At 42.9% G+C, this 23,490-nt stretch overlaps 5 protein-coding genes across 5 annotated transcripts; 3 read left to right on the top strand and 2 right to left on the bottom strand.

The window, feature by feature from the left end:
* Window positions 1–511: 511 nt before the first annotated feature.
* rnf5 (ring finger protein 5) lies at window positions 512–6,265 on the bottom strand. Its single transcript, XM_086136391.1, has 6 exons — window positions 5,928–6,265; window positions 3,903–3,921; window positions 2,706–2,818; window positions 2,565–2,622; window positions 2,092–2,203; window positions 512–1,979 (listed from the first exon to the last, which is right to left on the bottom strand). Exons 1-6 carry the CDS (start codon window positions 6,128–6,130, stop codon window positions 1,873–1,875), a joined length of 612 nt encoding a protein of 203 aa, XP_085992517.1. The 5' UTR covers window positions 6,131–6,265; the 3' UTR covers window positions 512–1,872.
* Window positions 6,266–6,518: 253 nt separating this feature from the next.
* utp23 (UTP23 small subunit processome component) lies at window positions 6,519–7,964 on the top strand. The gene is made up of 3 exons (XM_086136390.1): window positions 6,519–6,907; window positions 6,979–7,153; window positions 7,345–7,964. Exons 1-3 carry the CDS (start codon window positions 6,720–6,722, stop codon window positions 7,729–7,731), a joined length of 750 nt encoding a protein of 249 aa, XP_085992516.1. The 5' UTR covers window positions 6,519–6,719; the 3' UTR covers window positions 7,732–7,964.
* Window positions 7,965–8,286: 322 nt separating this feature from the next.
* Window positions 8,287–11,846, top strand: LOC147190889 (alanine and arginine rich domain containing protein). Its single transcript, XM_086136392.1, has 2 exons — window positions 8,287–9,793; window positions 11,191–11,846. Exons 1-2 carry the CDS (start codon window positions 9,566–9,568, stop codon window positions 11,311–11,313), a joined length of 351 nt encoding a protein of 116 aa, XP_085992518.1. The 5' UTR covers window positions 8,287–9,565; the 3' UTR covers window positions 11,314–11,846.
* A 124-nt stretch (window positions 11,847–11,970) lies between these two features.
* On the bottom strand, window positions 11,971–15,568 carry LOC147190888 (uncharacterized). The gene is made up of 2 exons (XM_086137120.1): window positions 15,329–15,568; window positions 11,971–12,888 (listed from the first exon to the last, which is right to left on the bottom strand). Exons 1-2 carry the CDS (start codon window positions 15,515–15,517, stop codon window positions 12,604–12,606), a joined length of 474 nt encoding a protein of 157 aa, XP_085993246.1. The 5' UTR covers window positions 15,518–15,568; the 3' UTR covers window positions 11,971–12,603.
* Window positions 15,569–18,279: 2,711 nt separating this feature from the next.
* Window positions 18,280–22,295, top strand: slc30a8 (solute carrier family 30 member 8). The gene is made up of 9 exons (XM_086136786.1): window positions 18,280–18,570; window positions 19,683–19,840; window positions 19,931–20,077; window positions 20,314–20,467; window positions 20,563–20,729; window positions 20,839–20,951; window positions 21,384–21,489; window positions 21,581–21,715; window positions 21,849–22,295. The coding sequence occupies exons 1-9, from the start codon at window positions 18,497–18,499 to the stop codon at window positions 21,992–21,994; spliced, it is 1,200 nt and encodes a 399-aa protein (XP_085992912.1). The 5' UTR covers window positions 18,280–18,496; the 3' UTR covers window positions 21,995–22,295.
* Window positions 22,296–23,490: the final 1,195 nt, after the last annotated feature.

Raw genomic sequence — 23,490 nt, 5'->3', positions numbered from 1 at the left:
ATTTTACCTGCTGCATATATTACAGAGGACCTAAACGTGTTTTCTTTGTATGAAAACGTATTTTTAGACGTTTTTTTAATGCACTTGACCATCTGACTATTGTTCTTTTGTCATTAAAAAAATAGTTTGCGTTCAAAATTATGCCAACCCATTGCATTTGTTTTCTCAACACTGGTGATGGCATTAAAGTCTATTTTGGATCTCATGAGCAGGTGCACCTAATGCAGTGTTGACAAGAGTATAGTTTACTTTTAGCAAAAACAAAGATATGCCAGAAAGGTAATTCCCTAATCACTACGGAATATTTTTATATAGTGGAACTTGCAGTTCGCCAACTAGCCCATTGACAAATAGTTTTTGAACACGAGCGAGGCTTGCCCTGATTAATGTCAGAGCTGGTGCATAATTGGAACGTACCAGATCAAAATGAGTTGGTCAACCTTTCATAATTTTGAACAAATACATTGTTTTAAGTTGAGCGTATTTCACAAAATAGATACAATTATGAACATTAGTCTGACAGCTCCGTGGTGGCGCTTTTAATGGAAATGTTCATGTCTTGCTCACATTAGCCTTTGTAAATAACCAAGAAACATATCCGACCCAAAATTAGTGCTCGTGTCATCCCAAAGAGGATCAGTAATCAGTCGGAACACAAGCTTGTTTTTTTTAACCCTGGAGAAACCACGGGGTCAAATTTGGCCCCTATAAATTCTGCTACTCAAATGCTGCCCTTAAATCATAACGGGTCAGATTTGGTCCTTATCCTAAATTAGGATTAAAGCATTGAATATTTGAAAAAACATATATTTTGGTGTTCAGAGAACATATAGCAGTCATTTAATGTATAATTCATCATTTTCCAAAGAAAAAAAAAAGTTCATGGGTTCTCCAGGGTTAATGGTAAACACTGCCCAGAAGATCTGTTAACCTCGGGAGGCAAAATTTACAAAAAAACATCCTGGTTATCAGTGTCATAACTAAAAATGAATTTAAAATAACAAAAACCAAAACAATGTACAAATCTATATACAAATGCATCGCTCGCTCGGACAATGCAGGATGCGGTTTATAGGCGAGATCCCAAAAGAAGCACAGTTCACTGAACTGCAGCGAGTCTGCCTGGGAATTAAGTGAAATCATTTTCCCAATATGGTTCATTGAGATTTCGCTTTTTGTACTCTTCAATTCCTCTGTTCTTATTTTGGGAAGCTTTGCTACTAAAAAAAAAAAAAGATTGAGAACATGTTCAAATGACATCACAGTGCACTGGCAGTCATTTTTAAGACAAATTGAGTTAAACATACACACAAACCCAATTACTCAGAACCAAACTGCTACTCTTTGGGCTTTTAGAGGCAAGAAAAACGGTTGATATGGTTACCAGAGTTAGCTCTCCTCGTCCGCCACGACTCTCCCACTGTCCTTGGCTTGGGGGGGGTGAATTACAGTCACTACACTCGGAGAAAGGCCTGGTCCCCCTTGTCACTTAATACTATCTCTGCTGACCCCCTTAAAGACTAGACTAATTGATCTTACATCGAGCCCATTGTAGTTTATTGCCGCCCTTGTATCTGTGAGCGAATATCTGCCGGCGTATGTTGAGGTGGTGATGTTGTGTGTCGGGCGGGAGGCCCATTCAACAGCTGCTTTTTACTGTTTCATATTGACAAAAGGCAGTTTGGCGGGGCTTGATGTGACAATTTTTTTTTTTTTTTTTTTGCAAACAACTGCTCTCCCAAGTTATTACCTCATCGGAAAGGAAAAACAAGAATGCGTATGTGGCTCAGGTTAGGTGTGCAATTCTCAGCGAGCGAGCCCCATCCCTTCCCCTCTTGTCAGTCCGTCCGTCTTAGCCGCTCGGCGTCTTCGTCACACGCTCAGCAGCCAGAAGAAAAAGAAAACGGCCACGAACAGGAAGAGGCAATCTTGCCAATTATGATTCCCGTTGTTGCCTTGGGCTTCACCTGCGTATTGGTCTGGAAGTACACGAGGGAGGGGGATGCGGGAGACGGGTGCTATAAAGTTACACTACAATCAATTTTACAGGCACATTAATCAAAAACATCTTTTATCAACTGCTGAAACTACCTGCCCGGTGAAAAAGGTCGTTGCCGTTGAAGACGGTCGTGAAGAAGCCGAAGGGGAACGCGCCGATGCCAAACGACATGTGAAAACTGGTATCGCTGAAACCCTGGAACATCTGAAAAGCGTTGTCGCTTTGAAATGGTGGAAACAACTCCGAACGCAAATATAGAGAATGCGTTGCAGGCATTTTCATATGGTCGTTTTATGCAAGAGTTGTCCCCTAGGTGTCAGTGTTGCTTTCGTGCTCAGGGATATTTGCACTCGCTCACAAAAGTGAGTTCACCCCTCAATTGTTTTTGTGCTCAAGCCAAAGCCGCGTCTAATGTACCAAAAATGCTTTAGCACCACCAACTACATTGAAGTGAGAGGAGCCCCGTTTGTAGTCGAGCCACATGTAGTTTTCACTTCCTGCGTAGGTGAAATGAACTTTTGTCCTTATAGTGTCAATGTCACAAAAAAATCAAAAACAAACTTACCCCGCCTCTGCTTTCTGGCTCAGTTCTCTGTCCCTGAGGCCGTGGGGGAGTTTTCAACCTGGAGTCCAACACAAACAATCACTCACAAGGACACTGTCAGCCCATCACACATGCACAGTATGCGCAGGGTACAGGGCGCACCGGGGGTCGTCTTGACTGGAACTCCCTCGTCCATATAGCGGGATGACCTTGTCCCTGCTGATGCCGGCTTTACACACAGGACACTGTGGTCTGCTGGGTCTCGTCTCCAACCACTGAACAGAGCAGCAGAGGGAATTGAAATGATTAGTTTGTTACAGAATTAAGTGGACGTATGATACGTCAACAAAGTTCAAAATAAGCCTGTAATTATCACGGCAGGTTCAAGTGCCCACTTCAATTTGATGCCTATATCAGATTTTTTTTTTGTCACTATTTCCATGCAGATTTCAAGTGACAACTACAACATGGCTGTTTACGTGCACAGAACACGTGGAATAACCAGTCTGTCTTGGAAATGCCGTTAATTTGTTTCAGCCCCCCGAGGAGTAATGACATCAGTAAAATGCAATGAATTACAGTTTAGCCACATTTTTACTACAATTCAATAGACGTAGTGCCGCTCCTTCTGGTAGGCACACATTAGCCACCTGGGAGCAGTATATTGAGACTAATGTTTTTTTTGCCGAGGATAAAGAATATATCTGCGACTCTGCAAGTATTGTTTTGTTATCTGTTTACATGTGTTGTTCCATCATTTGTGTTCAAATTGCCGTCACTTAAGAATGTTCTGATACAGCGGTTATCAGTCGGTCAGCAGTGTTTCCCATTCCGTGTCGCTTAAACCATGCAGTCTAAATCCAGCTAAAGTGTGCCGCAGAGAAAGAAGTGGTAAACAGAAGCATTAAAAGCTTTAGTATGTTTAAGCTGTACTGGGTCATCTTAGGTGACATCACACGCAAATGTAATGAGCACTAAGTTTAGATCAACGTACCATTATCAGAGAGTTAGGACCGGGACTTAACCCCCCCCCCCCCAAAAAAAAGAAAAAATTTTAAACTCTTATCTAATTCAAAACATACTGTATGTGTGTCAGGTAAACACTAGAATTACAGTATATTATATTCTTGATTTGTTTTGAGAGTCGGCAAGAGTTCGCGAGCACGCTACTGACTCTCAAGAGGACTTCAGTGGAAAGTGATTGTTGGCGACGTTCACTTATGTCTATTGGATGACTTGTCTGTCGGGAAAAAAAAATGTACGTCTTCAGACGATCCTTTTCGCCGAAGAGTCAATATTGAAACACTGAAACGAGTCGTGTGGAGAAACCACGAACGAAGTCGATGATGATAGACTTACTTGATGGAGACAAGGCCAGCTGTAAAAGACAGAAAGGGCACATGATTATTGATTTGTAGCACTGACAACAACTTTTATGTTCAGCTAGTTAATGTGGACAAACCCGCATGAGGGGAAAGCTCAAGTTGAGCTTCACTACCAAACACAAACTAACCAACTGAATTACTCACATTTTTATTCTTTGGCTATTCAGCCACAATATGAGGTACAAAAAAAAAATGCTCATTGTGGTTGTGGTTTGCAGTTTCTCTTGTCACATTTCACCCCTCTTGTGTGAGCGAAATACGGAAACCACACCAAAAACTCCGATAGACTGCAGCTGAACAAAACTGCAAAACACAACCACCATATTTTGTGAAAATGATCTTTTTTTTTTTAAATGTACTTTTTGACATAGCTGGTTGAATGAATGACACACCAAAGACCCAGCTGAGAGAAACCAAGCGCCACCGGATGCCACAGACACACAAAGGGACCCAGAAAGAAACACACACACACACACAGTTGACAATGTTGTGCTTGTGTAACTCTGGCGATCAGATGGCTCGACATTCTTTCGGAATATGCACGCCACTAAACAAAATGTCCAACTTGGATGGCCAGACTCCAAAGCAGTTCATTGCTTGCGATAAAGAGTTGAAGGCACTTCAAGTGTATCAGAGCAAATGTGTCTCAAATGATAATGCTCGCGCGTTTGCGCCGCCGGAGAGCATTTAAAAAGTGTTTTTCCCTCAATAAGTGACTACACGATTCCGTTTGTCGACATCAGTGAATGCAGCAGGCGGCCATGTGCTGTCACATGACCCCCAAAGTGGAACAGCCATGTGACTAATCCAGGCAAGTGTGTGGCTAATTGGCAAGCATTGACTTTAGGGCTATTTAAGAAATGTATCTATTTTTTTAATTAATCTGTATCATAATAAAAAAAATAAAAATTGTGTTAAAATGAAATATAAAATGATAACTCAGCAATGGAAATACATTTGCCATGTGTAAATTACAGCGTGTGTTGTTTGCTGTGAAGCAGAACTGCACCGCATCATTCCGAGAGCTGTTTCGAACATGACGGCAACTGCGAGGCAAAAGTTGCAACAGGTGAACTGATGTCATCGCTCGGCTGCCTTACCGATTGTTGCATCATATTACAAAGCCGGGAGGCGTCAGGGGAGACCAGAGGGACGGGGGCTGGCGGGTGAGTAAGCATGGCAACTAAACTAGAATTCCATCCATCCATCCATTTTCCGAACCGCTTGATCCTCACTAGGGTCGCGGGGGGTGCTGGAGCCTATCAACTAAGAAATTTAAGTTTACGCCTGTGCGGCAGCTGCAACTAAAAGCCCTGGAGGAAAACGACTGCCCGTTACTTCATGGAAATCTTAATTTGTCAATGCTTAAAATTCTGCCGATCCTCATTGGGCTTGCTATTTACAGATTGTTGATTGCTTTCAAAAGTGGACGGTGAGATGAAAAGTTCACACAAATACACGTCTTATCCCTAATAGAAGCCTTGCATTCTCTGCAGTTAAGTAGTATGTGTAAATGCCTATGATAAGTCATTGCACATTTTGGCAAACACTCAAAAGAAAATCACATCACTTCAAAGTACCATCGGGTTGCTTCAACATTTTTTGCGAGATCTACCATTTGCATTTCAGCGTAGATCAAAGTTGACAGTCGAATTTTAGGTTTGACACTTGAAGCAGTTAGCGCTCATAACACGACCGAGTTCGTGCGACATTCCACGAGTAAACATCGTAAATGATCTGCATAAACCGAGTCAGCAAGTGCTACAAGCAAGTCAGCCATTACGTGTTAAAACATGCAAGGTCAGCATGAGCAACAAAGTTCTCACAGGTGAGATCTCAAACTACACGCTCACAGACATTAGTAAATCCGCAGATGTAGGCGTCATTCTACCGTTTGAATAGATGTAAATAAAGGCCGCATGGCAAGTCAGATTTGATTATTTTTAACAATCGGGACCCACCCACCACAGGCCCGAAGACCTCCTCGCTCGGTCCGTACCAGAACAAGTGGCCGCACATACTGATGACAGCATCCATCGCCGTGTCAAAACAAATGTTGCACTCGAAGCTGCCTCGGTCCTGATCGTCTTCCCCGTTACCGCCGCCCGGTACGTCGCGGTCTTTGCGACTCTCCCCGCCCGGGTACCCTCCTCTGCTGGCCGGTCCGCCGTCACTCGACGACCGGGGGTCGGTGGCCGCCATAGTAGGTGCCACGGAATAGAAAAGGGTTCACGCACCGAGCTGTCAAACGAGGGCCCGATCCCGGACGAACGTCGTTTGGCTGTGAGTCACAAGAGACGAATCGACGGCTGTCACTAAACTAAAGCTGTGCGTCTGACGTACTTCCGGAATACACACCTTGCGTTTCCGGTAAAAACAGCAAACAAACAATAAGCCGCGATCGTGAAATAAACGGAAAATACTACTACTAATACTAATACTACTACTACTACCACCACCACTACTACTACTACTACTACTCTTAATAATAATAATAATGGTAATAAATTCCCATGAGTTCATCTACATTTTAACATGTATGATTAGCGGAACGTTTCTTCTGCATTTTGTTTCCTAACGGAGTCCGCGGAAGTAAACACAGTATGCATGTTGTGTGCTCAGGCTTAGCACACGCTGTTATCATGTAACTTCGTCCAGTCGTGTACAACGTGGACGTATAAAGTAATCGAGACGCCCTCGCGAATCACGTTCAATTGCAACGTTCTCATTTGGAACTTTATCATTTCTGATGTAGGGAAACCTTTCGCGTAAATTCCATCAGTCAGCAATCATGAAGATCAAGCGACAGAAAATGGCAAAGAAAACGTTATCCTTTTACAAATACAATTTTAACTTTCGGGAACCCTTTCAGATTCTTATTGACGGAACTTTCTGTCAAGCGGCATTAAAGAATAAAATTCAAATCAAGGAGCAAATGCCAAAGTATCTCATGGGCGAGGTCCAGCTCTGCACCACTAAGTGAGTATATTTGAGTAGCATTATGAAAATAACATCATTTGGTTATGCATCTATGTGTGGTTTCCCCCCAGCTGCGCTCTGAAAGAATTGGAATCTCTGGGGAAAGAGCTTGTTGGGGCCAAAATCATTTTGCAGAGGTATCAAGTGAGGAAATGTCAGCATTTAAAGAGCCCAGTCCCTGCCTCGGAGTGTCTGCTTTCTATGCTGGAAACCACAAACCCACATCACTACTTTGTTGCCACACAGGTAACACTTTTTGTAATCTTATAGGGGGACATTTCAGGATTAAATTGACTTTTTAGTTGTTTGTATGCAAATAGCGATATAGTTTACACAAGCTATAATCTCGCCGCCATGTTGGAAGTCGCCATGTATAACAATGTCACATTTGATCAGATTTTAACATGCTTAGTTGTATACTGTGGTTTGTTGTGCAGGACTTCAAATTGACAACAGGTCTGAAGAAGATCCCAGGCGTGCCTCTGCTCTACGTCATCGTCAACACCATAGTGTTGGACAAACCCAGCCAGTCGTCGCTAGACCAGGTTCAGGCCGCCCAGCTGGGTGAGCTGGTGAGCCCGGCGCAGCAGCAGAACCTTCACACCATGAAAGAAGAGCAGGGCATCAATAAGAAGGACGCAGATAGACGGGGGAAGAAGAGGAAGAGGAAACCGCACAACCCGAACCCCCTGAGTTGCCTAAAGAAGAAAAAGAAAAAGGGGCCAACGCCGCCACTGAAAAAAATTGAGCCAGGTCAGAAGAGGAGTAGGAGCAGACACAAGAAACATAAAATACAAGGAGAGAGTCATGTTGCCCCGCCTTAGGTTAAAAAATGCACAGAATCAAACTTGAGTGAGTGAGTGAATGAATAAGGCGTTTTCATGTTTGATTCCTACGGTCAATTATGTGAACTTACTTGACTGAAGCCAGTAGCATCCTGACAGTGATTTCATATATTCATGAAGTCAACAGACAATTTATAATCCAGCCTAATGATTATTTGAAATTTTAATTTGTGCAAGATTCCAACTTTGTGAAATAAAATAGGGTGTCACAACTTCTGTCTAAATTAATAAAAAGGTCTTGATAACTTGAAAACTACTGCAATTTCAGGACATGCTAAAAAAAAAATCAGCTAAACAACAGTCGTGAAATAAACCTCATTGCTTAGTTTTTTTGGGGGGGCCCCTGCTATTATGTAACCGCTGAATTAAAAAAGTTTACAACCTTTACTTGCTTTTACAGTCTTCAAAGCTTCAAGAAATCTGGAAACTTTCTCTGTTGGTTGTTGCATGTTTCTATGGTAGACGAGAAACATGATTGTGAACATGATGGTTTCAGTAGAGCTATCAGAAATATAGCGGAACTTTTCCATCCCTTTTCAAATCCTTTAGGGCAGGGGCGTCAAACTCATTTTAGTCGCGGGCCAATTTGGGGTTGTCTCCCCTCGGATAGATTGCTCGTTTTGAAATCAGTCAACTCAATTAGAACAGTTTGTTCAATTATTGTTCAAGTGAGCGTAAAACATGGTAACAAAATTATTGCAAAATCTTAACGCTATTTATTACACTTGACAATTTGACATTTCGGTAGAGATTTTTAGCAAGTTGACACACATGATTTGCTTTCGCGGGCCACATAAAATGATCTGGGCCTTGCTTTAGGGGATACATGAGAAAGTGTTTTAGTCTGCATTTGGATAGTTTGCCACTACTTTATGTCTTTCTCTCGCACGGCCACACACACACACACACACACACACACACACACACACACACACACACACACACACACACACACACACACACACACACGTTCTTTCACATGACTCGTCACTGAAAGCAACAAAGTGAGCAATGACTGCCAAGAAAAGGCCCATCCACTTGGAGCGCTGGCCGAATGTGCCGTCTTCTCTCTGCGAAGAGTCAGGCCTCTAAGTTGGACCCCTGTCTCATATCTATCCAAAAAGTCAAGAGGGAAAAACTGCTCACAGCTGCCAAAAAACCATCCCACGTAGCCTACAGGGATTGGATTTAACTTGGACACAAAAGGCCTGGTTGTATTTCACTGCAGGATGGCCTTTTGTGCTGGGAAATGGGCTAACACTGAAGCAGTGTCTTGCTCCTCGCCCGACCTGTCTGCCTCCTAAGCTTGACAAGCAGGTCTTATTTAGGCAAGCAAAGCGGACGCGACGTCCCTGGGGGGGCTTTGATGGATTTGGTGTGCGCGCTGTACATCAGACCGACCAAAAGAGAACCCCTTCCTAACACATTTCTCACAGTTGAGTTGTATGGGGGACGGCTTTGAATGAGAACCAAAAAGCCCCCCCCCCCCCCCCACTCCCAAAAAAGTGGGGTTGGGAAAAAGGGAGGGGGGTCTTTTCAATTCTTATTGGAAGCAACAATAGTCTTTGTCTAAGATCTTCTACCATTCTTATTAGGGCTACACAAGGGAGGAGGGGGTGTTTCTCCATAGTAACAAAACAAGGCAGCGCCACACAAGGCGGGCAGATCGAGCGTTGAAGGAAGAGAAGACGAGGCACATCCGCCGGAGAGAAGACGAGGAACTCCGGACAAAAGTTTTTACAGGCCGCCGGAAAACTGCGGCAAGTCAACACATGAGGCTCGGTACCCCGCGCGAGTCTCCCCAGCACCCGGCATGGACCGTGACAGCCACAGCGAGGACACCTTGTCCACCATGGTCCTGGAGAATATCAAGAATAAACTGATTGATGCCTTCAGGACGGGCGCAGGATCTCGAGAAGATACGCGGGAGAATGACAGGGCCCGTGCGAGGCAGCTCAGCATCAGCAGGAGTCAGGAAGCCAATGAGGAGCTGAGGAGGGCCCAGATAGACGGAGCCATCACTTGGCTGAGGTCGGAACTGGTATGTCTCGAATCACTTTCTGTCCACTATGTCAATGATTCTCAAAACTTTTTACCTCCTGTACCACCTCAAAAAAAAAAAAAAATCCTAGCTCACCACTTACCGCCATCTTGTCCAAAATCAAATAGGAAGCAATTATTGATTCCTAAAAGTAGATATTTAATATTGTAATCCCCTGTAATATTGCCAACAATCGTGCCGCTTTGTGACTGCTACTTCAGTAAACTAATACAGGTCCCGGCTACACATTGAGCAGGAGCCGAGAGTTGCTGTGTCCTGCTTCAAACCTCGCTTCGAAAAGCTGTGCATTGCAAAACGTGCTCATTGTAGCCATTAATCCAGACATCATCTTTGATTAAAAAAAAAAAAAAAAAAGCACAAATTCTTTTATATATTTTCGTTTTGCTGATTAAAGTTTTTTAAAAATATTGTGCTCCTTAGATAATGTTGGTGATTAGTTTGAATGCATCATTAGTTATTGATTTTATGTCATTTTATTTTTCAGTATCGTATGGTTTGACATGGTCAGTCAAAAAATATTTATTGTTAAATTAAGGATTTAATGTTATTTTTGAATTTCAGATGCACTTTCTTCTCTCTTCCAGTTACTAAAGCTATTCTTTGTTGTAAGTTGGCCCATAAAGTTGGTCCATATTTCTTTCTTCGTTGATTCTCTTATACGTTAATAAGGATACAGTGTTATGCAAAGGTGTACTTATAACAATTTTATAGACAAATGATACTATTTCTAGTCATGGGGGGGCGAGATGTTTTCCTCTTCCTTGGGGGGGCATGACAGAAAATAATTGAGAACCACTGCTGTACGCTAACTTATTTGTTTTCAATTAAAGCAGCGCTTCTCCATTCCTTTCTGTTACGCCCCCTGAGGGAGGAGAAAACATTTTGCGCCACCCAACTCTCCGCCGCAGCAAGAAATCTTATGATTTGTCTTTTAAATCAAAGTACACCTCCTCATAACGTTAAAGAAAATGCGAAGAAATATACATCAATTTACAAGAAAGAATAACATCATAACTCTTGTTTATTATTCTGTAAAAGCAAAGATTTGAAGTGCATCCATTTTCCTGGAATTCAAAGAAAGAAATGAAATGCAAACACCATTGCCACCTACTGTCGTGGATGTGCAATTGCACTTTATCACACTGGCATTGTACTGCAGTGCCACATTACATAAATGGTCATTTTGTGTAACATGTATTGCAAATGCAAAATTTAAAAATATGAACAAAATGAAACAAAGCTCTAAAAGCCAAACGGTATATACCTGTATTGGATTTAAAAGTTAAATACAACTGAACTGTGCTTAACAAACACTCTTGGATTTTTAAAAAATGTTGCCACAATGTCTTTATCGATTTTGCTTTGCTCTCACACAGTTGGAGATGCGTTCACAGGACCTCCAGCTGGCTCAAACACTGCTGGGACTCAACACCGAGATCCAAAGACTGAGAAGGGAGAGTTTTGGAGGCCCGGAGGACGCAAGTGACGATCAGCAGTAAATCTCGGAGGACCCAAGTGGAAAAGGTCGTCGTCGACGACAAGTGCACAATTCTGAAGCTTTGTGAGATTGAAATTTAAATCATGTACTGGATGTAAGGGCTCATTCATTCTGTTAAAAGAAAGGTGAGCGAAATTGATGGCGATTGCATATCAAGTAAGCAGGGTAAGAAAAACAAAAGAAATGCTTAGATTTTTTATTTTTTTGCTGCATGATGTTTTGCACTGATACCAAAATGTGCCCCCCCCCCAAGGTAATGAGAAGAGAAACTTTTGGTCATAGGACAAACAAAAGAATCGCTCTAGCTCTTTTTCTATCTTATAGTTGATGTTGGAAATAAATCTAGAAACTTGATGATGGTTATTAAATATATCCATGTGTCATTCTTTTAGAAATGTATTTGATTTGCAAATACAAAGCGTGGAAAGAGAGCCCTTAGTCATGAATCAGCAGTACAGTTATTGGAACCGCCATTGATGTGCCACAAGATTGCGTCAAAGCACTACTTTGAAGTGAGATAGTGTTCTGGCCCAAGCCCAAAACAGCGATTAGGTGAGTAAGTATTAAGTACTGTAATGTGAATGTTTTTTCTAACATTCCCATGCTTTTTTTTTCTCATCAAGCCAACTGGGCGTAAGCTTTAAAAATGTCAATCTGAACAAAGACCTGACACACTTCGGTGCTGTCACAATTGCTTTAATTGTGGTGTTGTACGAGCACGTTGCCTCCATTCCGCATGCCGTTAAAATCGCGAAAGGTCAGTGAGCTTTCAGGACTAACCTTCATCCAGCGATGGACAATAGCACACTTGGCAAATCAGTCCTGAAAATTCTGCTGCTGTCAAAATTTAGAACTACACAGACGAAAAGTATCAAGACTCATGAATCGATTATATATTTGTTCTTCTTATTTCGACATTTTGTACCATTCCGTGCCTGCCAACGTTTCTGAGAGCCTCTTTTCTGTGTCTCAAATCTCAAGCCCGCACATTGGGGATAGAAACTCGTGGATGTTTCAGAACGTGTACCCAAAGAAAAATGGATGCTATTAGCATATACTGTCGTAAAAGTATATTTGTCGCACAAACACGAAATTACACAAAGGCGACAGCGCTTGCCTTTTGGTCAATGCAAAATAATTACGAGTCAAAACGAGTCACAGTTTCATGGGTGGGAGACATGTTGCCCCTGATCCTTCATGTCGTGCTCATTTCCATTTTACACCGTCAAGCCGTGCAATTTTCGCAAGGCGTTATAAGAGAGACGGACGGGACACGTTCTATGAGACTTTTTCAAGGCAGAGAGCTTCTCCTGCTGAAAGATTTGCCGGCCAAGGAAGTGGAGTGAAGACACCCAGGTTTCTTTGAGAAGGGAAAGGGTGAGAGCTCCTCCCCCGAGCTGGAGTAGACGCTTCCCTGTTCGCTCTCCGAATACCAGGAGCTGCCTTCCTCGTCTAACTCCTCCTCCTTCGCATCCTCCCTCTCCTCCTCCGACAGCTCCTGCTTGAGCTCTTGGATGCCGGAATGAAGCTCCATCAACTGCCGGATTAGCACTTGATCTTGGGATCGCATCTCCATCTGTACACGGCACGCATAACCTTTTAGCTTAATAGGCAAATGCATAGACAACTTTTTTTTTTTTAATGTTTTTTTTTAAAACCTTTAGTCGGCCACACACAACCACACACTTCCGAAAAAGATATATAACAAAAATGACCTTATATGGGCAAAATATATGCTTATGTGTAAAACATGTAAAATAGGTGCTTCATCTTTAACAATTCATTTCTAAATGCGTGGCTAAAAATCCAGCCTTGGAACAATTGAAAAAAAATAATAAGCATGCTGGTTTTTTCTCCCCCCAGTGTCAAAGGCTTTTTGTGCATCAATATTCCCCTTCAAGGACAGCACAAAACATCTGACCAACATTAAGTCTCAGAACATATTTGGTGTTTTTTTTATTTTTCAAGTTTGTATGACTGAGCTACTATATTCATCTTGCATGTCATTTCAAATTCACCAAACATTATTGGGCATACTCGCGCTGTTGATTAGAGCAAATTTAGCCATATCTGCCATCTAGTGGTGAATGGTGATATTACACAAAACGGTGCAGTGGAACCCTGATATTCGCAGCGACTGAATCTGGGCCAGCCTTCGAATAGCAAAAATCTGCGAATAGTCGAGGGGGAAAAAAAATGTGCTCAAGGCCTGAGTTGACAAATTGAGTTTCTTCTATTCATACTCATCCAGCTGAGTAGGCCCATTCAAAGTGAAACCGCTTCCACTTTAATTGGGCATTACCTTCTCTCAAATGCAAATTCTTCTTTCTGAACTTCCTCTTCTGCCTTTTCTTTTTTTTTTTTACAAGTGGCTGTCTGATTGCTGCTTTCGTCAAATGAGATATTCGGAATTAAAAGCAAGGAATGTCCCACACAAACAAAAAAAAAAAAACCACCCACTGCGCTGATCGGCTTTTCTTTTCTCTGCTCATGACAGCTGCAGCTCGAAGACTGGGCTCTGCTTGAAAATGCTACCTTTTGTTTGCAATTTGAGCTACGAGACAATAAACGCAAATTGTCCTTTCACTAAGTTGGTGACGCCAACACACTGCCGGGCTTCTATTCACACGCTGAGCTGGACTTTTTACTTTCCGGTGGGTCTACTTGAACTTTTGAGGGCATTGCTCAGCCTGTCGTTGACTCACAATCGGAGTTCATGATCACCAACGAAGCATTTTCAACACAGTGTAATGCACATACTTTAACTGGATAGGAAATAGGAAGTTTGAGTCTAAGAAGTTAGGGATTTATGATCATTTGGGATTTTTCACGATAGTTACCATATTTTCCGCACTATAAGGCGCTTCGGAGTATAAGGTGCAACTTCAATGAATGGCCTATTTTAAAACTGTTTCCAAATATAGGGCGCACTGCAATATAAGGCACATAAAATAGAATAGAAACTACAATAGCGACTGCGGTGGGGCTATGCATCCACTAGATGGAGCTACGCTAAAGGGAATACAATGCAATACAGCTTTAATTATGAAGGGCTTTCACAACTGCTGCAGTTGAAACAAAGCGCTTCACAGAACATTTCAAATACTACATTCAAGAAATCAGAATATTGATCCATATATGAGGCACATATTATACACACATTATAAGGCATACTGTCATCTTTTGAGAAAATTGAATGCTTTTAGGTGCGCCTTATAGTACGGAAAATACGGTAGTTTTGATTTGGTTTTGTCTTTTGTTTTTAATTTGGTTACATGTAATTCATTTTTCGAGTGGATTTGGTCGTTTTTAATTAGTTTTTTTATTTGTTTTGCAAAATGCTTCCTGTATGTTTGCTTTTTATTAGTTTTGGTATGAGCTTTACTTTATGGGGGTATTTGCATAGGTTGTTGAGTAAGTTGGTCAGTACATCGTGGGTCAGTTTGGAGGGAGGTAGAATTGTTGGAATGAGTGAGTATGCTTCTGTGACATCATGCGGGCCACTCGGTTACCATGACAAGCTAACTGTGGGAGCCGGTCAATGAACCTCACACTCGCTCACACTTTTAGGTGCAAACAGACACACTTGTGGATTTAGGACTTGTGGACACAAACACACACAGCCTATTAGACTGGAGGAATGTCTAACGGTCACAGAGGGGGAGCTGACATTTTAACGACGTGACTCAGATGTATCTTAGGAACAAACGGGCTAACTAAGGCTTCCCCCCGAGCCCCCCCCCCCCCCCCCCAACACAAAAAGCACCCAAGTGGTCATTTTGTGAGGAGATAAAGACCTTGAACTTCACTCCCGAGGATTTACTGGAGTTTGACCGTGAACTCAGTGACACAAAGGGGCTTGACAGAGTAACTATCCTTCCATTTGCATTCACCGGGATGAATGTGTTTCCATTTCGACTCACTGGAAGTTTTATCACGATTAAACAGCATGTCATGAAGTTCTAACAGCAATTCAGCAAATGTTGATTTGAACGATAAACATTTCCCAGTCTTACCAGTTCCCTTCGTAGCCAGGCTAGTGCGCTTTCAATGTCCAGCTTGTTTTCCTCTCCAGCTGCAACTCCATTCCTGGGGCAGTCGAGCCTGCTTCGAGGATCCCTGCACACTCCAGCGGGCGTGCACGCGTCAAAGGTGGCGGCCTTGCAGGTGAAGTCCCGCAGTCTGATTAGTACCACTTCCATCATGCTAGGTTGAAGACAGCGGCTCACTTCTCCAGGTCAGGAGTATTTGGCCGTGAAGCCTCGTCTGGTTCCTGTTATGAGTTCCTTGGCACTTAAGGGGCACTTTCTCGCCTTCCTCCGCCCTCCTCTTTCCTGTCGCTCGTCCCTCAAACATCACCACCACCCATCTTGGCAAAGCAAACTAGCATCATTGGAGCGTGAATGTGACGGAGTCACCCTTACGTCAGTGAATTGTGCAAAAGCCTGACCTATACTTATTTACCGGTATCCCTTTTTTTCTTTTTTAGGGCTTAATACGTGGAGTTTCTTGTAAATGGTAATTAGCATGAGGAGAGGGGACACTACCAGGACAACCAATATCATAACTAAAGGATACTGTGGTGTGACGTACATTTTTTTTTTACGTGCCTACCAAACAGTGTGAGACTTTACATTTATAAAGCAGCATTTCAATTCATAAACAGTGCGAACAGTCATGTGTGACTAAACCACGTGTCCCGCCATTTTGCTGCTTCTCTGTATACCCTGGCAACCCACTGCACCGTCTATTCACTCGCACAACTGTTTGGCAAAACAGGACGACTTTTAAGATTCCATTGAATCGACTAAAATAGCCTGACGGAGGCTATTTTAGTCACTTGTAATTTTTGGTTTCTTTTTGAGCATTTAAAAAAAAACGAATGTCATTTCAGCACGCGGACGTTGTATCGGTCTGTCGTGGTAAAGAAGGAGCTGAGCCAAAGGGTGAAGCTCTCAATTTACCGGTCGATCTACGTTCCAACCCTCATCTATGATCACGAGCTATGGGTCGTGACCGAAAGAACGAGATCCCGGATACAAGCGGCCGAAATGAGTTTTTCCCGCAGGGTGTCCGGGCTCTCCCTTAGAGATAAGGTGAGAAGCTCGGTCATCTGGGAGGGGCTCAGAGTCGAGCCGCTTCTCCTCCACATCAAGAGGAGCCAGATGAGGTGGCTTGGGCATCTGATTCGGATGCCTCCTGAACGCCTCCCTGGTGAGGTGTTCCGGGCATGTCCCACCGGGAGGAGACCCCGAGGACGACTCGGGACACGCTGGAGAGACTATGTCACCCAGCTGGCCTGGGAACGCCTTGGGATCCCCCGGGGAGAGCTGGAAGAAGTAGCTAGGGAGAGGGAAGTCTGGGCTTCCTCGCTAAAGCTGCTGCCCCCGCGACCCAGCCCCGGATAAGCGGTAGAAGATGGATGGATGGATGGATTTCAGCACTCCTTGATGCACGACTGGGCAAACTTTTGGGGATATCACGTTTTCCAAAACAGATCGGAGTCGAACAATGAAACTCTGAGGTGTTATTATAAGAGGCCAAATGTACACCCTGCCATCGTCCAACCTGTCAGCGAGCTCACATATTTTGCTAATTGTGTAAGTTGAGGGGTTCGTTGTTTATGAATGGATGGCTCTAATTTAAGAAACGGCAAAAGGAGAGATGGATTTCGTTTGAACGCAGCTTTTTTGAAAGACGTCTGCACCGCGGTAATATCGAAAAACACTCTCGCTCGGCAACGACTTACTTCCTGGTTTCCCTTATTTCAACAGCCAATCAGAAGCTATCAATATAAAAAGATGTCAAACTAATTATGAAATTGTAATTTAGGGAATTTCAACATGAAATAACATGAAATAATATGATGCTAACACAGAAGACGTATATATATAATTAATAATATGACATAAGCTTACAATTACATATACAGTACATTGAATGTTTTCAGTCAATTTATTTAAAAAAAAGTGGTAACATGTCGAATGCGCATGACTAATCGAATACCACCTATTAAAATCAATGAATATTAAGTTCAATGGAAAATCTCAACTTTAGGGGGTGAAAGTGTGAGATGAACATAGCCAAAATTTGTAAAAATAAGTTGAAAAATACAACTGGAGATTTCACAGTGCAGAGGTACCGGGTTCGATTCCAGCTCCGGCCTCCCTGTGTGGAGTTTGCATGTTCTCCCCGGGCCTGCGTGGGTTTTCTGCGGGTTCTCCGGTTTCCTCCCACATTCCAAAAACATGCATGGCAGCCTGATTGAACGCTCTAAATTGCCCCTAGGTGTGAATGTGAGCGTGGATGGTTGTTCGTCTCTGTGTGCCCTGCGATTGGCTGGCAACCGATTCAGACAGCTGGGATAGGCTCCAGCACCCCCGCGACCCTAGTGAGGATCAAGCAGTTCGGAAAATGGATGGATGGATGGATTGGATTGAAGAATTTAGGGGTGATCACCATCCAGTGGCATGTTTAGGTAGTGTACTTTTCTAAATGGCAAAAAAGTAAATTTACTTATTCCACACTGTCAGAGATGCAGGTTGTATGTAGTTACTAATATAGTTGCCAAAAAATGGTTAAAACCAGCTGCCAAACCTAACTAACAAAAATCGTGTCGTCCAGTGTTGTCATTATCACGATACATTCCATGGGGGAATACTTTTTAAATCTTATTATGAGAGGACTCATCTCTAACCACAGAACAACTTGTTTTCGTAGTCACAATTGAGACAGATCGGTGACAAAAGGTCAGTATTATCAATAGCTGCAAACAGAAAGCTGGCATAGTAAGAATTAAGAGGATACGTCCTGAGTGTTTTTTTGTTTAACATTGTAGCTATGAGTATACCGTTGTAAATTCTGTTTCGTCGTTGTTTTTTTTTCTTTTTTTGCACACGGTGCCTAGGTCACAAGGCTGTCGGATGCATCGAGTATTAAAGACGTTTGCACACTGGCTGCACGGCACTGACTGACGTTCAATCAACTTCAAACCAAGTAAGGACAACAATGCTCCGAGAAGATCCACTCAATTAGCTTCCAACATTTTTAATTACTTTTAAGCAGACCCTTTTGGACACTATTTATTTATTCTTCAAATTTGCTAGTTTTCGAGTGTGTTTTTTCCCCCCGTCTCCTTGAATTGTGAGGGATTCCCTTCAGCTGTGACGTTCACCTTGCTAGTCATGTTTAAATCTATGGATCCCGAGAGGTTTCGACTTGTCTCTGATGTTAAAAGCAGCTACGGTAACTCGGGAAGGTAAGACGTTAATTTTTTTAAACTGCTGACATATTCTGAGAAAATTCAGTTGGTGCGTTAATCATATTCAATGTAACCTTGCCGCAAAAGTAAATGATATTTTTTGGTGCTGTGTTATTAAACGGGTGAGGTTCTTTTTCCTCCTCCACGTTTTGTTTAGTTCATTTTTTTCCCCACACGGGACTAGACCCTGATGGGATTAGCAGTGTGCAAAAACGGGACGTTTTCACTCGGTCAACCATGGGAACGTGTGAAGTGAGGGCGAAGGGGGGGGGGGGGGTTATTCGGCGCTCCTTGCCCTGTTGTACCAAACGAGAAACGTAGCACTGTAATATTGTACAGTACACGCAGTAAAAGCACACTTGAATAGAATGAAACATCTTTTCTTTTTTTCCAACCACACTTTCTCGTTCACTACAAAGTATGTACATCCCCCACGCCCACAGTCTCTGACGGGCCCTTACACAGACCACCAAGTCAAAATAAAACGTAAAATTCAGTATACGCAGTAGAATACTCTTATTTTGAAAGTTGAATTTTAATTTTCAGTGAGCTGTAACCAAGCAAGGTAGCAGGCACGAGCCACGCTCTGTCTTTTCGCTCTTGTTTGCGACCCCTCCAGCAACAATCTTTCCCAAAAAAGAGGCTACCAAAAATGACAACAGTGGTCCTAATGTAAGCAACATTTTTATTTCCTGCACAGTGGAAGGAAGACAGTGAGATTTGGCCTGATAATGCTTTGAGCAAATCTACAGTTTCACATACTGTACGGATTGGATGCACTATAGTGTTCCCTCGCTACTTTGCGGTTCGGTTATTGAGGATTCACGCTATCGCGGATTTTCAATTGCAGTTTCACCTCATTATTTTGGCACGTTTTCTAGTTATTTTTCTTAATGGGTAAGCATCCCAGCCAAAAACATAGTGCGGTCTTAGAGATGAGCGACCGCCGCCCGGTGATGATTAATAAAAATATTTTTTTGAGTGTAACTCATTTTTTTGTGACAGTGATCATATTACTTTTTGACACAAACCTGGCTATTCAGCTTTCACGCATAGGTCTACGTATTGACGGACATTGTTTTAATTCCATTTCTCCACATTGCTTGCAGCTTCGAAGCGCTGAATCACGATGTCAAAGCTGGTGTCCAACATTGCCATGACAACAGTCACGCGCAGGAAGACCGGGCGCGAGAAAAGAAAGTCGCCAGGAAGAGGTTGTATGTGGTGTCTGTCATCTGCCTGATTTTCATGATTGGCGAAATCCTTGGTGAGTCCTGATATTTTTAAAAATACAATTTGATTATTCATCACAAATTTTTCACGAAATGTGTTTTTCTGTCTTCCCTTCTCTTCTCAGGGGGCTATTTTGCAGGAAGCCTTGCAGTGATGACCGATGCTGCTCACCTGTTGGTGGACTTCACCAGCTTCATCATCAGCCTGTTGTCCCTTTGGCTCTCCTCCAGACCGGCGACGCACAAACTCAGCTTTGGCTGGCATCGGGCGGGTAAAGCGCTAGAAATTTTTAATTTGCTTTGAATTGAAATTGAATATCAATCCACTTTCTACGGCTCATCCGCTTCAGGATCACGGATGAGCTGGAGCGATGTTCTTTCACTCAAAAATGACTCGGATGTCTTTTTTTTGAATGAAACTGAAAACCTTTTTCAAATAACTTGAATCCTCTTTTCTAACTTATCGGTCTATTCCGACCACTCTCTGTTTATTTCCTCATCCTTGCAGAAATCCTCGGCGCATTGCTGTCGGTGTTCACCATCTGGCTGGTAACAGGAGTGTTGGTTTACATGGCTGTGGTGCGTCTCATCAGTGACGATTACACCATCCAGAGCACAGTCATGCTCGTCACCTCCGGCTGTGCTGTTTTGGCCAATGTTATGTGAGCACAGAGCACAAACGATTTCATCTACAAACATTTGAACGTGATATTTACTCAACGACGTCTGCTGTATTTCAAACACGCTTTTTGACTAGTATGGCCCTCACCCTTCATCAGTCCGGCCATGGGCACAGCCACGGAGGGCTCTCCTCACATGGCCACAGTCACGAGAAAGGGAGAGGAAAAGGAGACGCCCAGATTTCCAATCATGCCCATTTCGTCGACAATCTTGCCGACGTAGAGCAAAACCGAGACGATCAGGGTATGTTTATTCACAATATACTAATACAAATGCTTAGCACCCACTGTAATCGACTAAAAAAAAAAAAAATTGGTCGCCTGTAATGGAATTAAATGGTCAATACTTGCAGGGGGGCGAGTGCATCAGGCCAACACCAGCGTGCGCGCAGCCTTTGTGCACGTGGTGGGAGATCTCCTCCAGAGCATCAGCGTGCTTGTCAGCGCCATCATCATCTTCTTCAAGGTGAGGAGCAGTGCACAAGAAAGTACACGCGCATCCCTCCTTCTCATCTAAAGTGTACCGAATGTAAACGTGTGCGCGTGTTTCACAAGGGCAACAAGTTGCGCTATGTAGCCATGATCTGGGAAGCTGCGTTTGGACAAAAGTAGGGCCTTGGGACCATCTGGGTGGCAAGGAACTTTGCTGGAATCAGTTGACGAGTTCCACGGACACAAAAGTAGCACTTTGCTTCAGATTTGTGGTATCGTAAAGCAAATAAAACTTTTCTGAGGGGCGTCAGTGACTCGTGATTTTTCACCGTTCACAGTCCCCGTCCACTTGAATAGCTACATATGAAATGCCATTGCAAATTCCGCAGTGTACTACGATGTCTTCCAAAATTGATGGGAAACATCGATTTGGTTGAACAACAACTGTGTTTTGATTACATTTCAGCCAGAATACAAGATGGCGGATCCCATCTGCACGTTCCTCTTCTCCGTCTTAGTTTTGTGCACCGCCTTCACCATCATGAGAGATATTCTGATTGTCTTGATGGAAGGTGAGGCGCTCATCTTAAATGAATTCAATGTATTTGCACAGACTGTTGTTGCTGCAGCTTTGCATGCGTTCCAATAAAATCCGTATCTCAGGTGTCCCAGCAGGGGTGAGGTACGGCGAGGTCCGAGAAGGCCTGCTGGCAGTGAAAGGGGTCACAGCGGTCCATAACCTTCACATCTGGGCCCTCACAGTCAATCAGGCTGTGCTGTCTGCGCATGTGGCCATAGGTGAGTAGCAAATTTCTTTTTTTTTGGGGGGGGGGGGGTTGTACTCAATATGATCCTGTGCTCTCTCAATTGCAAATATCCCTACTGTGGAATGAATAAAGGTTATCTTATGTTTCCGCCCTACTCGCCGCAGATGAGTCGGTAGATGCGCAGACCGTTCTGCGAGAGATGACGCAGGCCTGTTACTCCTCTTTCAACTTTCACTCGGTCACCATCCAAATGGAGCGACAGGCTGACCTGAAACCTGGTTGCACCCTGTGCGAAGAGCCGAAAATGTAGAAAAGCCTGAGAAGTTGTCGCGTTGTTGATTTTTTTTTTCTACTCTCACATGTTTGTTACGTGTGCAAAACTCTCAGGTCTGTGCTTTACATGTTCAAATTGCAGCGCTGAACAAGGAACACAAACGACACGAGTTAAATTTTCTCAACTAAGGGTTATCTCTGTGCTCGTTTTGTGTTTAAAAAAAAAAAAAAGAACAAAAAACTTGTTTTAAATTTTGGCTTTGGACACTCCAACCACTTTTCCATCAACATTGTAAGTTGTGTGTTAAGATGACATTTTCAATAAATCAATACCCGTAGACCAAGACCTCTGCTGCCTGGGTTGACGCACAATGTTGAGTGCGCTCAGTCATTACAACACTTACAAAAAAATAGAGAGCATATTTCTCTTCCTGAATTGAATTGAGGCTGAATGATTCTTTGTCAATGATCTGAACCACTCTAATTTGCTTATTGTATCATAACAAAGGCTCATCCCACTCCTTAATTTAGCTGCCGCGAGACGACATTTTCCCGTTTCCGGTTTGAGTCCTGTTCAAGCTTATCAATTCACCTCAATATCAGCCTTGTGTCTCGTGATTCCGTTTTACTTTTTACCTCATTGATGCTCCCTTAAGCCTTGAGTTAATGACTAAAACACTCATCACTCACTCATCAATCATCATCGTCGCAATTATCATCCCTCTCTATTATTTGTGCTCTCTTAATGTTGTTATCTCCTGAAACAAATTAGCCCTACCGCCCTCTCTACAGGTATGAGTCATTCGGATTTTAGGAATAAGATTCATATAATTATGACAAGCTCACCGGCAGAATAACGTAATTAGAAAGTTGGTGGCGGACAAATGAACTTGGACGATTGGTAACAGTCATAATTTTAACGAGTAAAAGAATAAGCAATCAGGCATTACTTTAAATGTGTGCCAAATAAAATAAATTTGAAACCCAGCCTGTAACCTCAAATATGAATGAATCACGTCAATTAAGTAATTAATATTGGTTTCTACTTTCAGTTCCGGTCAAGTCTTTAGTTAAAATCTTTTTTTTTAACTAATGGCTATTCCAGCCAATTCAGATAATCAGAACATATTGCTGCTGTAGACTGTAAATTTCCCCAGTGTGGGACAAATAAAGTTTATCTTATATGATGAAAAATGTATATGTGACATATATACAACATATATGCCCTGTGATTGGCTGGCAACTGATTCAGGGTGTCCCCCGCCTACTGCCCGCAGACGGCTGGGATAGGCTCCAGCACCCCCCGCGACCCTAGTGAGGATCAAGCGGTTTGGAAAATGGATAGATGGATACAACATATATACAATTTTTCATTGGACTAAATAATTCTCTAGGCTGAATAGAGAGTCATGGATGGGATGGTTGGCAATGTTTCATTTTGGGAAACATGTAGGGCATGTTGCCTGTTATTTTCTAAGTGGACCACTTCATGGCGCTGTGACCTTAGGTAACAAACTCGTTGCTCTTTAGAGC

This window comes from Hippocampus guttulatus, chromosome 18 (genome assembly GCF_054856545.1).
Source record: "Hippocampus guttulatus isolate MCC_2025c chromosome 18, RoL_Hgut_1.0, whole genome shotgun sequence".
NCBI classification, from domain to species: Eukaryota; Metazoa; Chordata; class Actinopteri; order Syngnathiformes; family Syngnathidae; genus Hippocampus; species Hippocampus guttulatus.
Note: the sequence above shows the minus strand (reverse complement) of the source record. Positions and strands in the feature narration are given on the sequence as shown.

Bases quoted from the DNA above. Each gene is read 5' to 3' on its own strand.
- rnf5 (XM_086136391.1), bottom strand. From the start codon at position 6,130: ATGGCGGCCACCGACCCCCGGTCGTCGAGTGACGGCGGACCGGCCAGC. The intron at 2,623-2,705 runs GTGCGCCCTGTA...GTTGGACTCCAG, and splicing joins TCCAGTCAAGACGACCCCCG to GTTGAAAACTCCCCCACGGC. The intron at 2,204-2,564 runs GTAAGTTTGTTT...AACGCTTTTCAG, and splicing joins AGCCAGAAAGCAGAGGCGGG to ATGTTCCAGGGTTTCAGCGA.
- utp23 (XM_086136390.1), top strand. From the start codon at position 6,720: ATGAAGATCAAGCGACAGAAAATGGCAAAGAAAACGTTATCCTTTTAC. The intron at 6,908-6,978 runs GTGAGTATATTT...GTTTCCCCCCAG, and splicing joins GTCCAGCTCTGCACCACTAA to CTGCGCTCTGAAAGAATTGG. The intron at 7,154-7,344 runs GTAACACTTTTT...TTTGTTGTGCAG, and splicing joins ACTACTTTGTTGCCACACAG to GACTTCAAATTGACAACAGG.
- LOC147190889 (XM_086136392.1), top strand. From the start codon at position 9,566: ATGGACCGTGACAGCCACAGCGAGGACACCTTGTCCACCATGGTCCTG. The intron at 9,794-11,190 runs GTATGTCTCGAA...GCTCTCACACAG, and splicing joins CTTGGCTGAGGTCGGAACTG to TTGGAGATGCGTTCACAGGA.
- LOC147190888 (XM_086137120.1), bottom strand. From the start codon at position 15,517: ATGATGGAAGTGGTACTAATCAGACTGCGGGACTTCACCTGCAAGGCC. The intron at 12,889-15,328 runs GTAAGACTGGGA...TGCCGTGTACAG, and splicing joins CCTGGCTACGAAGGGAACTG to ATGGAGATGCGATCCCAAGA.
- slc30a8 (XM_086136786.1), top strand. From the start codon at position 18,497: ATGTTTAAATCTATGGATCCCGAGAGGTTTCGACTTGTCTCTGATGTT. The intron at 20,078-20,313 runs GTAAAGCGCTAG...TCATCCTTGCAG, and splicing joins CTTTGGCTGGCATCGGGCGG to AAATCCTCGGCGCATTGCTG. The intron at 20,952-21,383 runs GTGAGGAGCAGT...ATTACATTTCAG, and splicing joins CCATCATCATCTTCTTCAAG to CCAGAATACAAGATGGCGGA.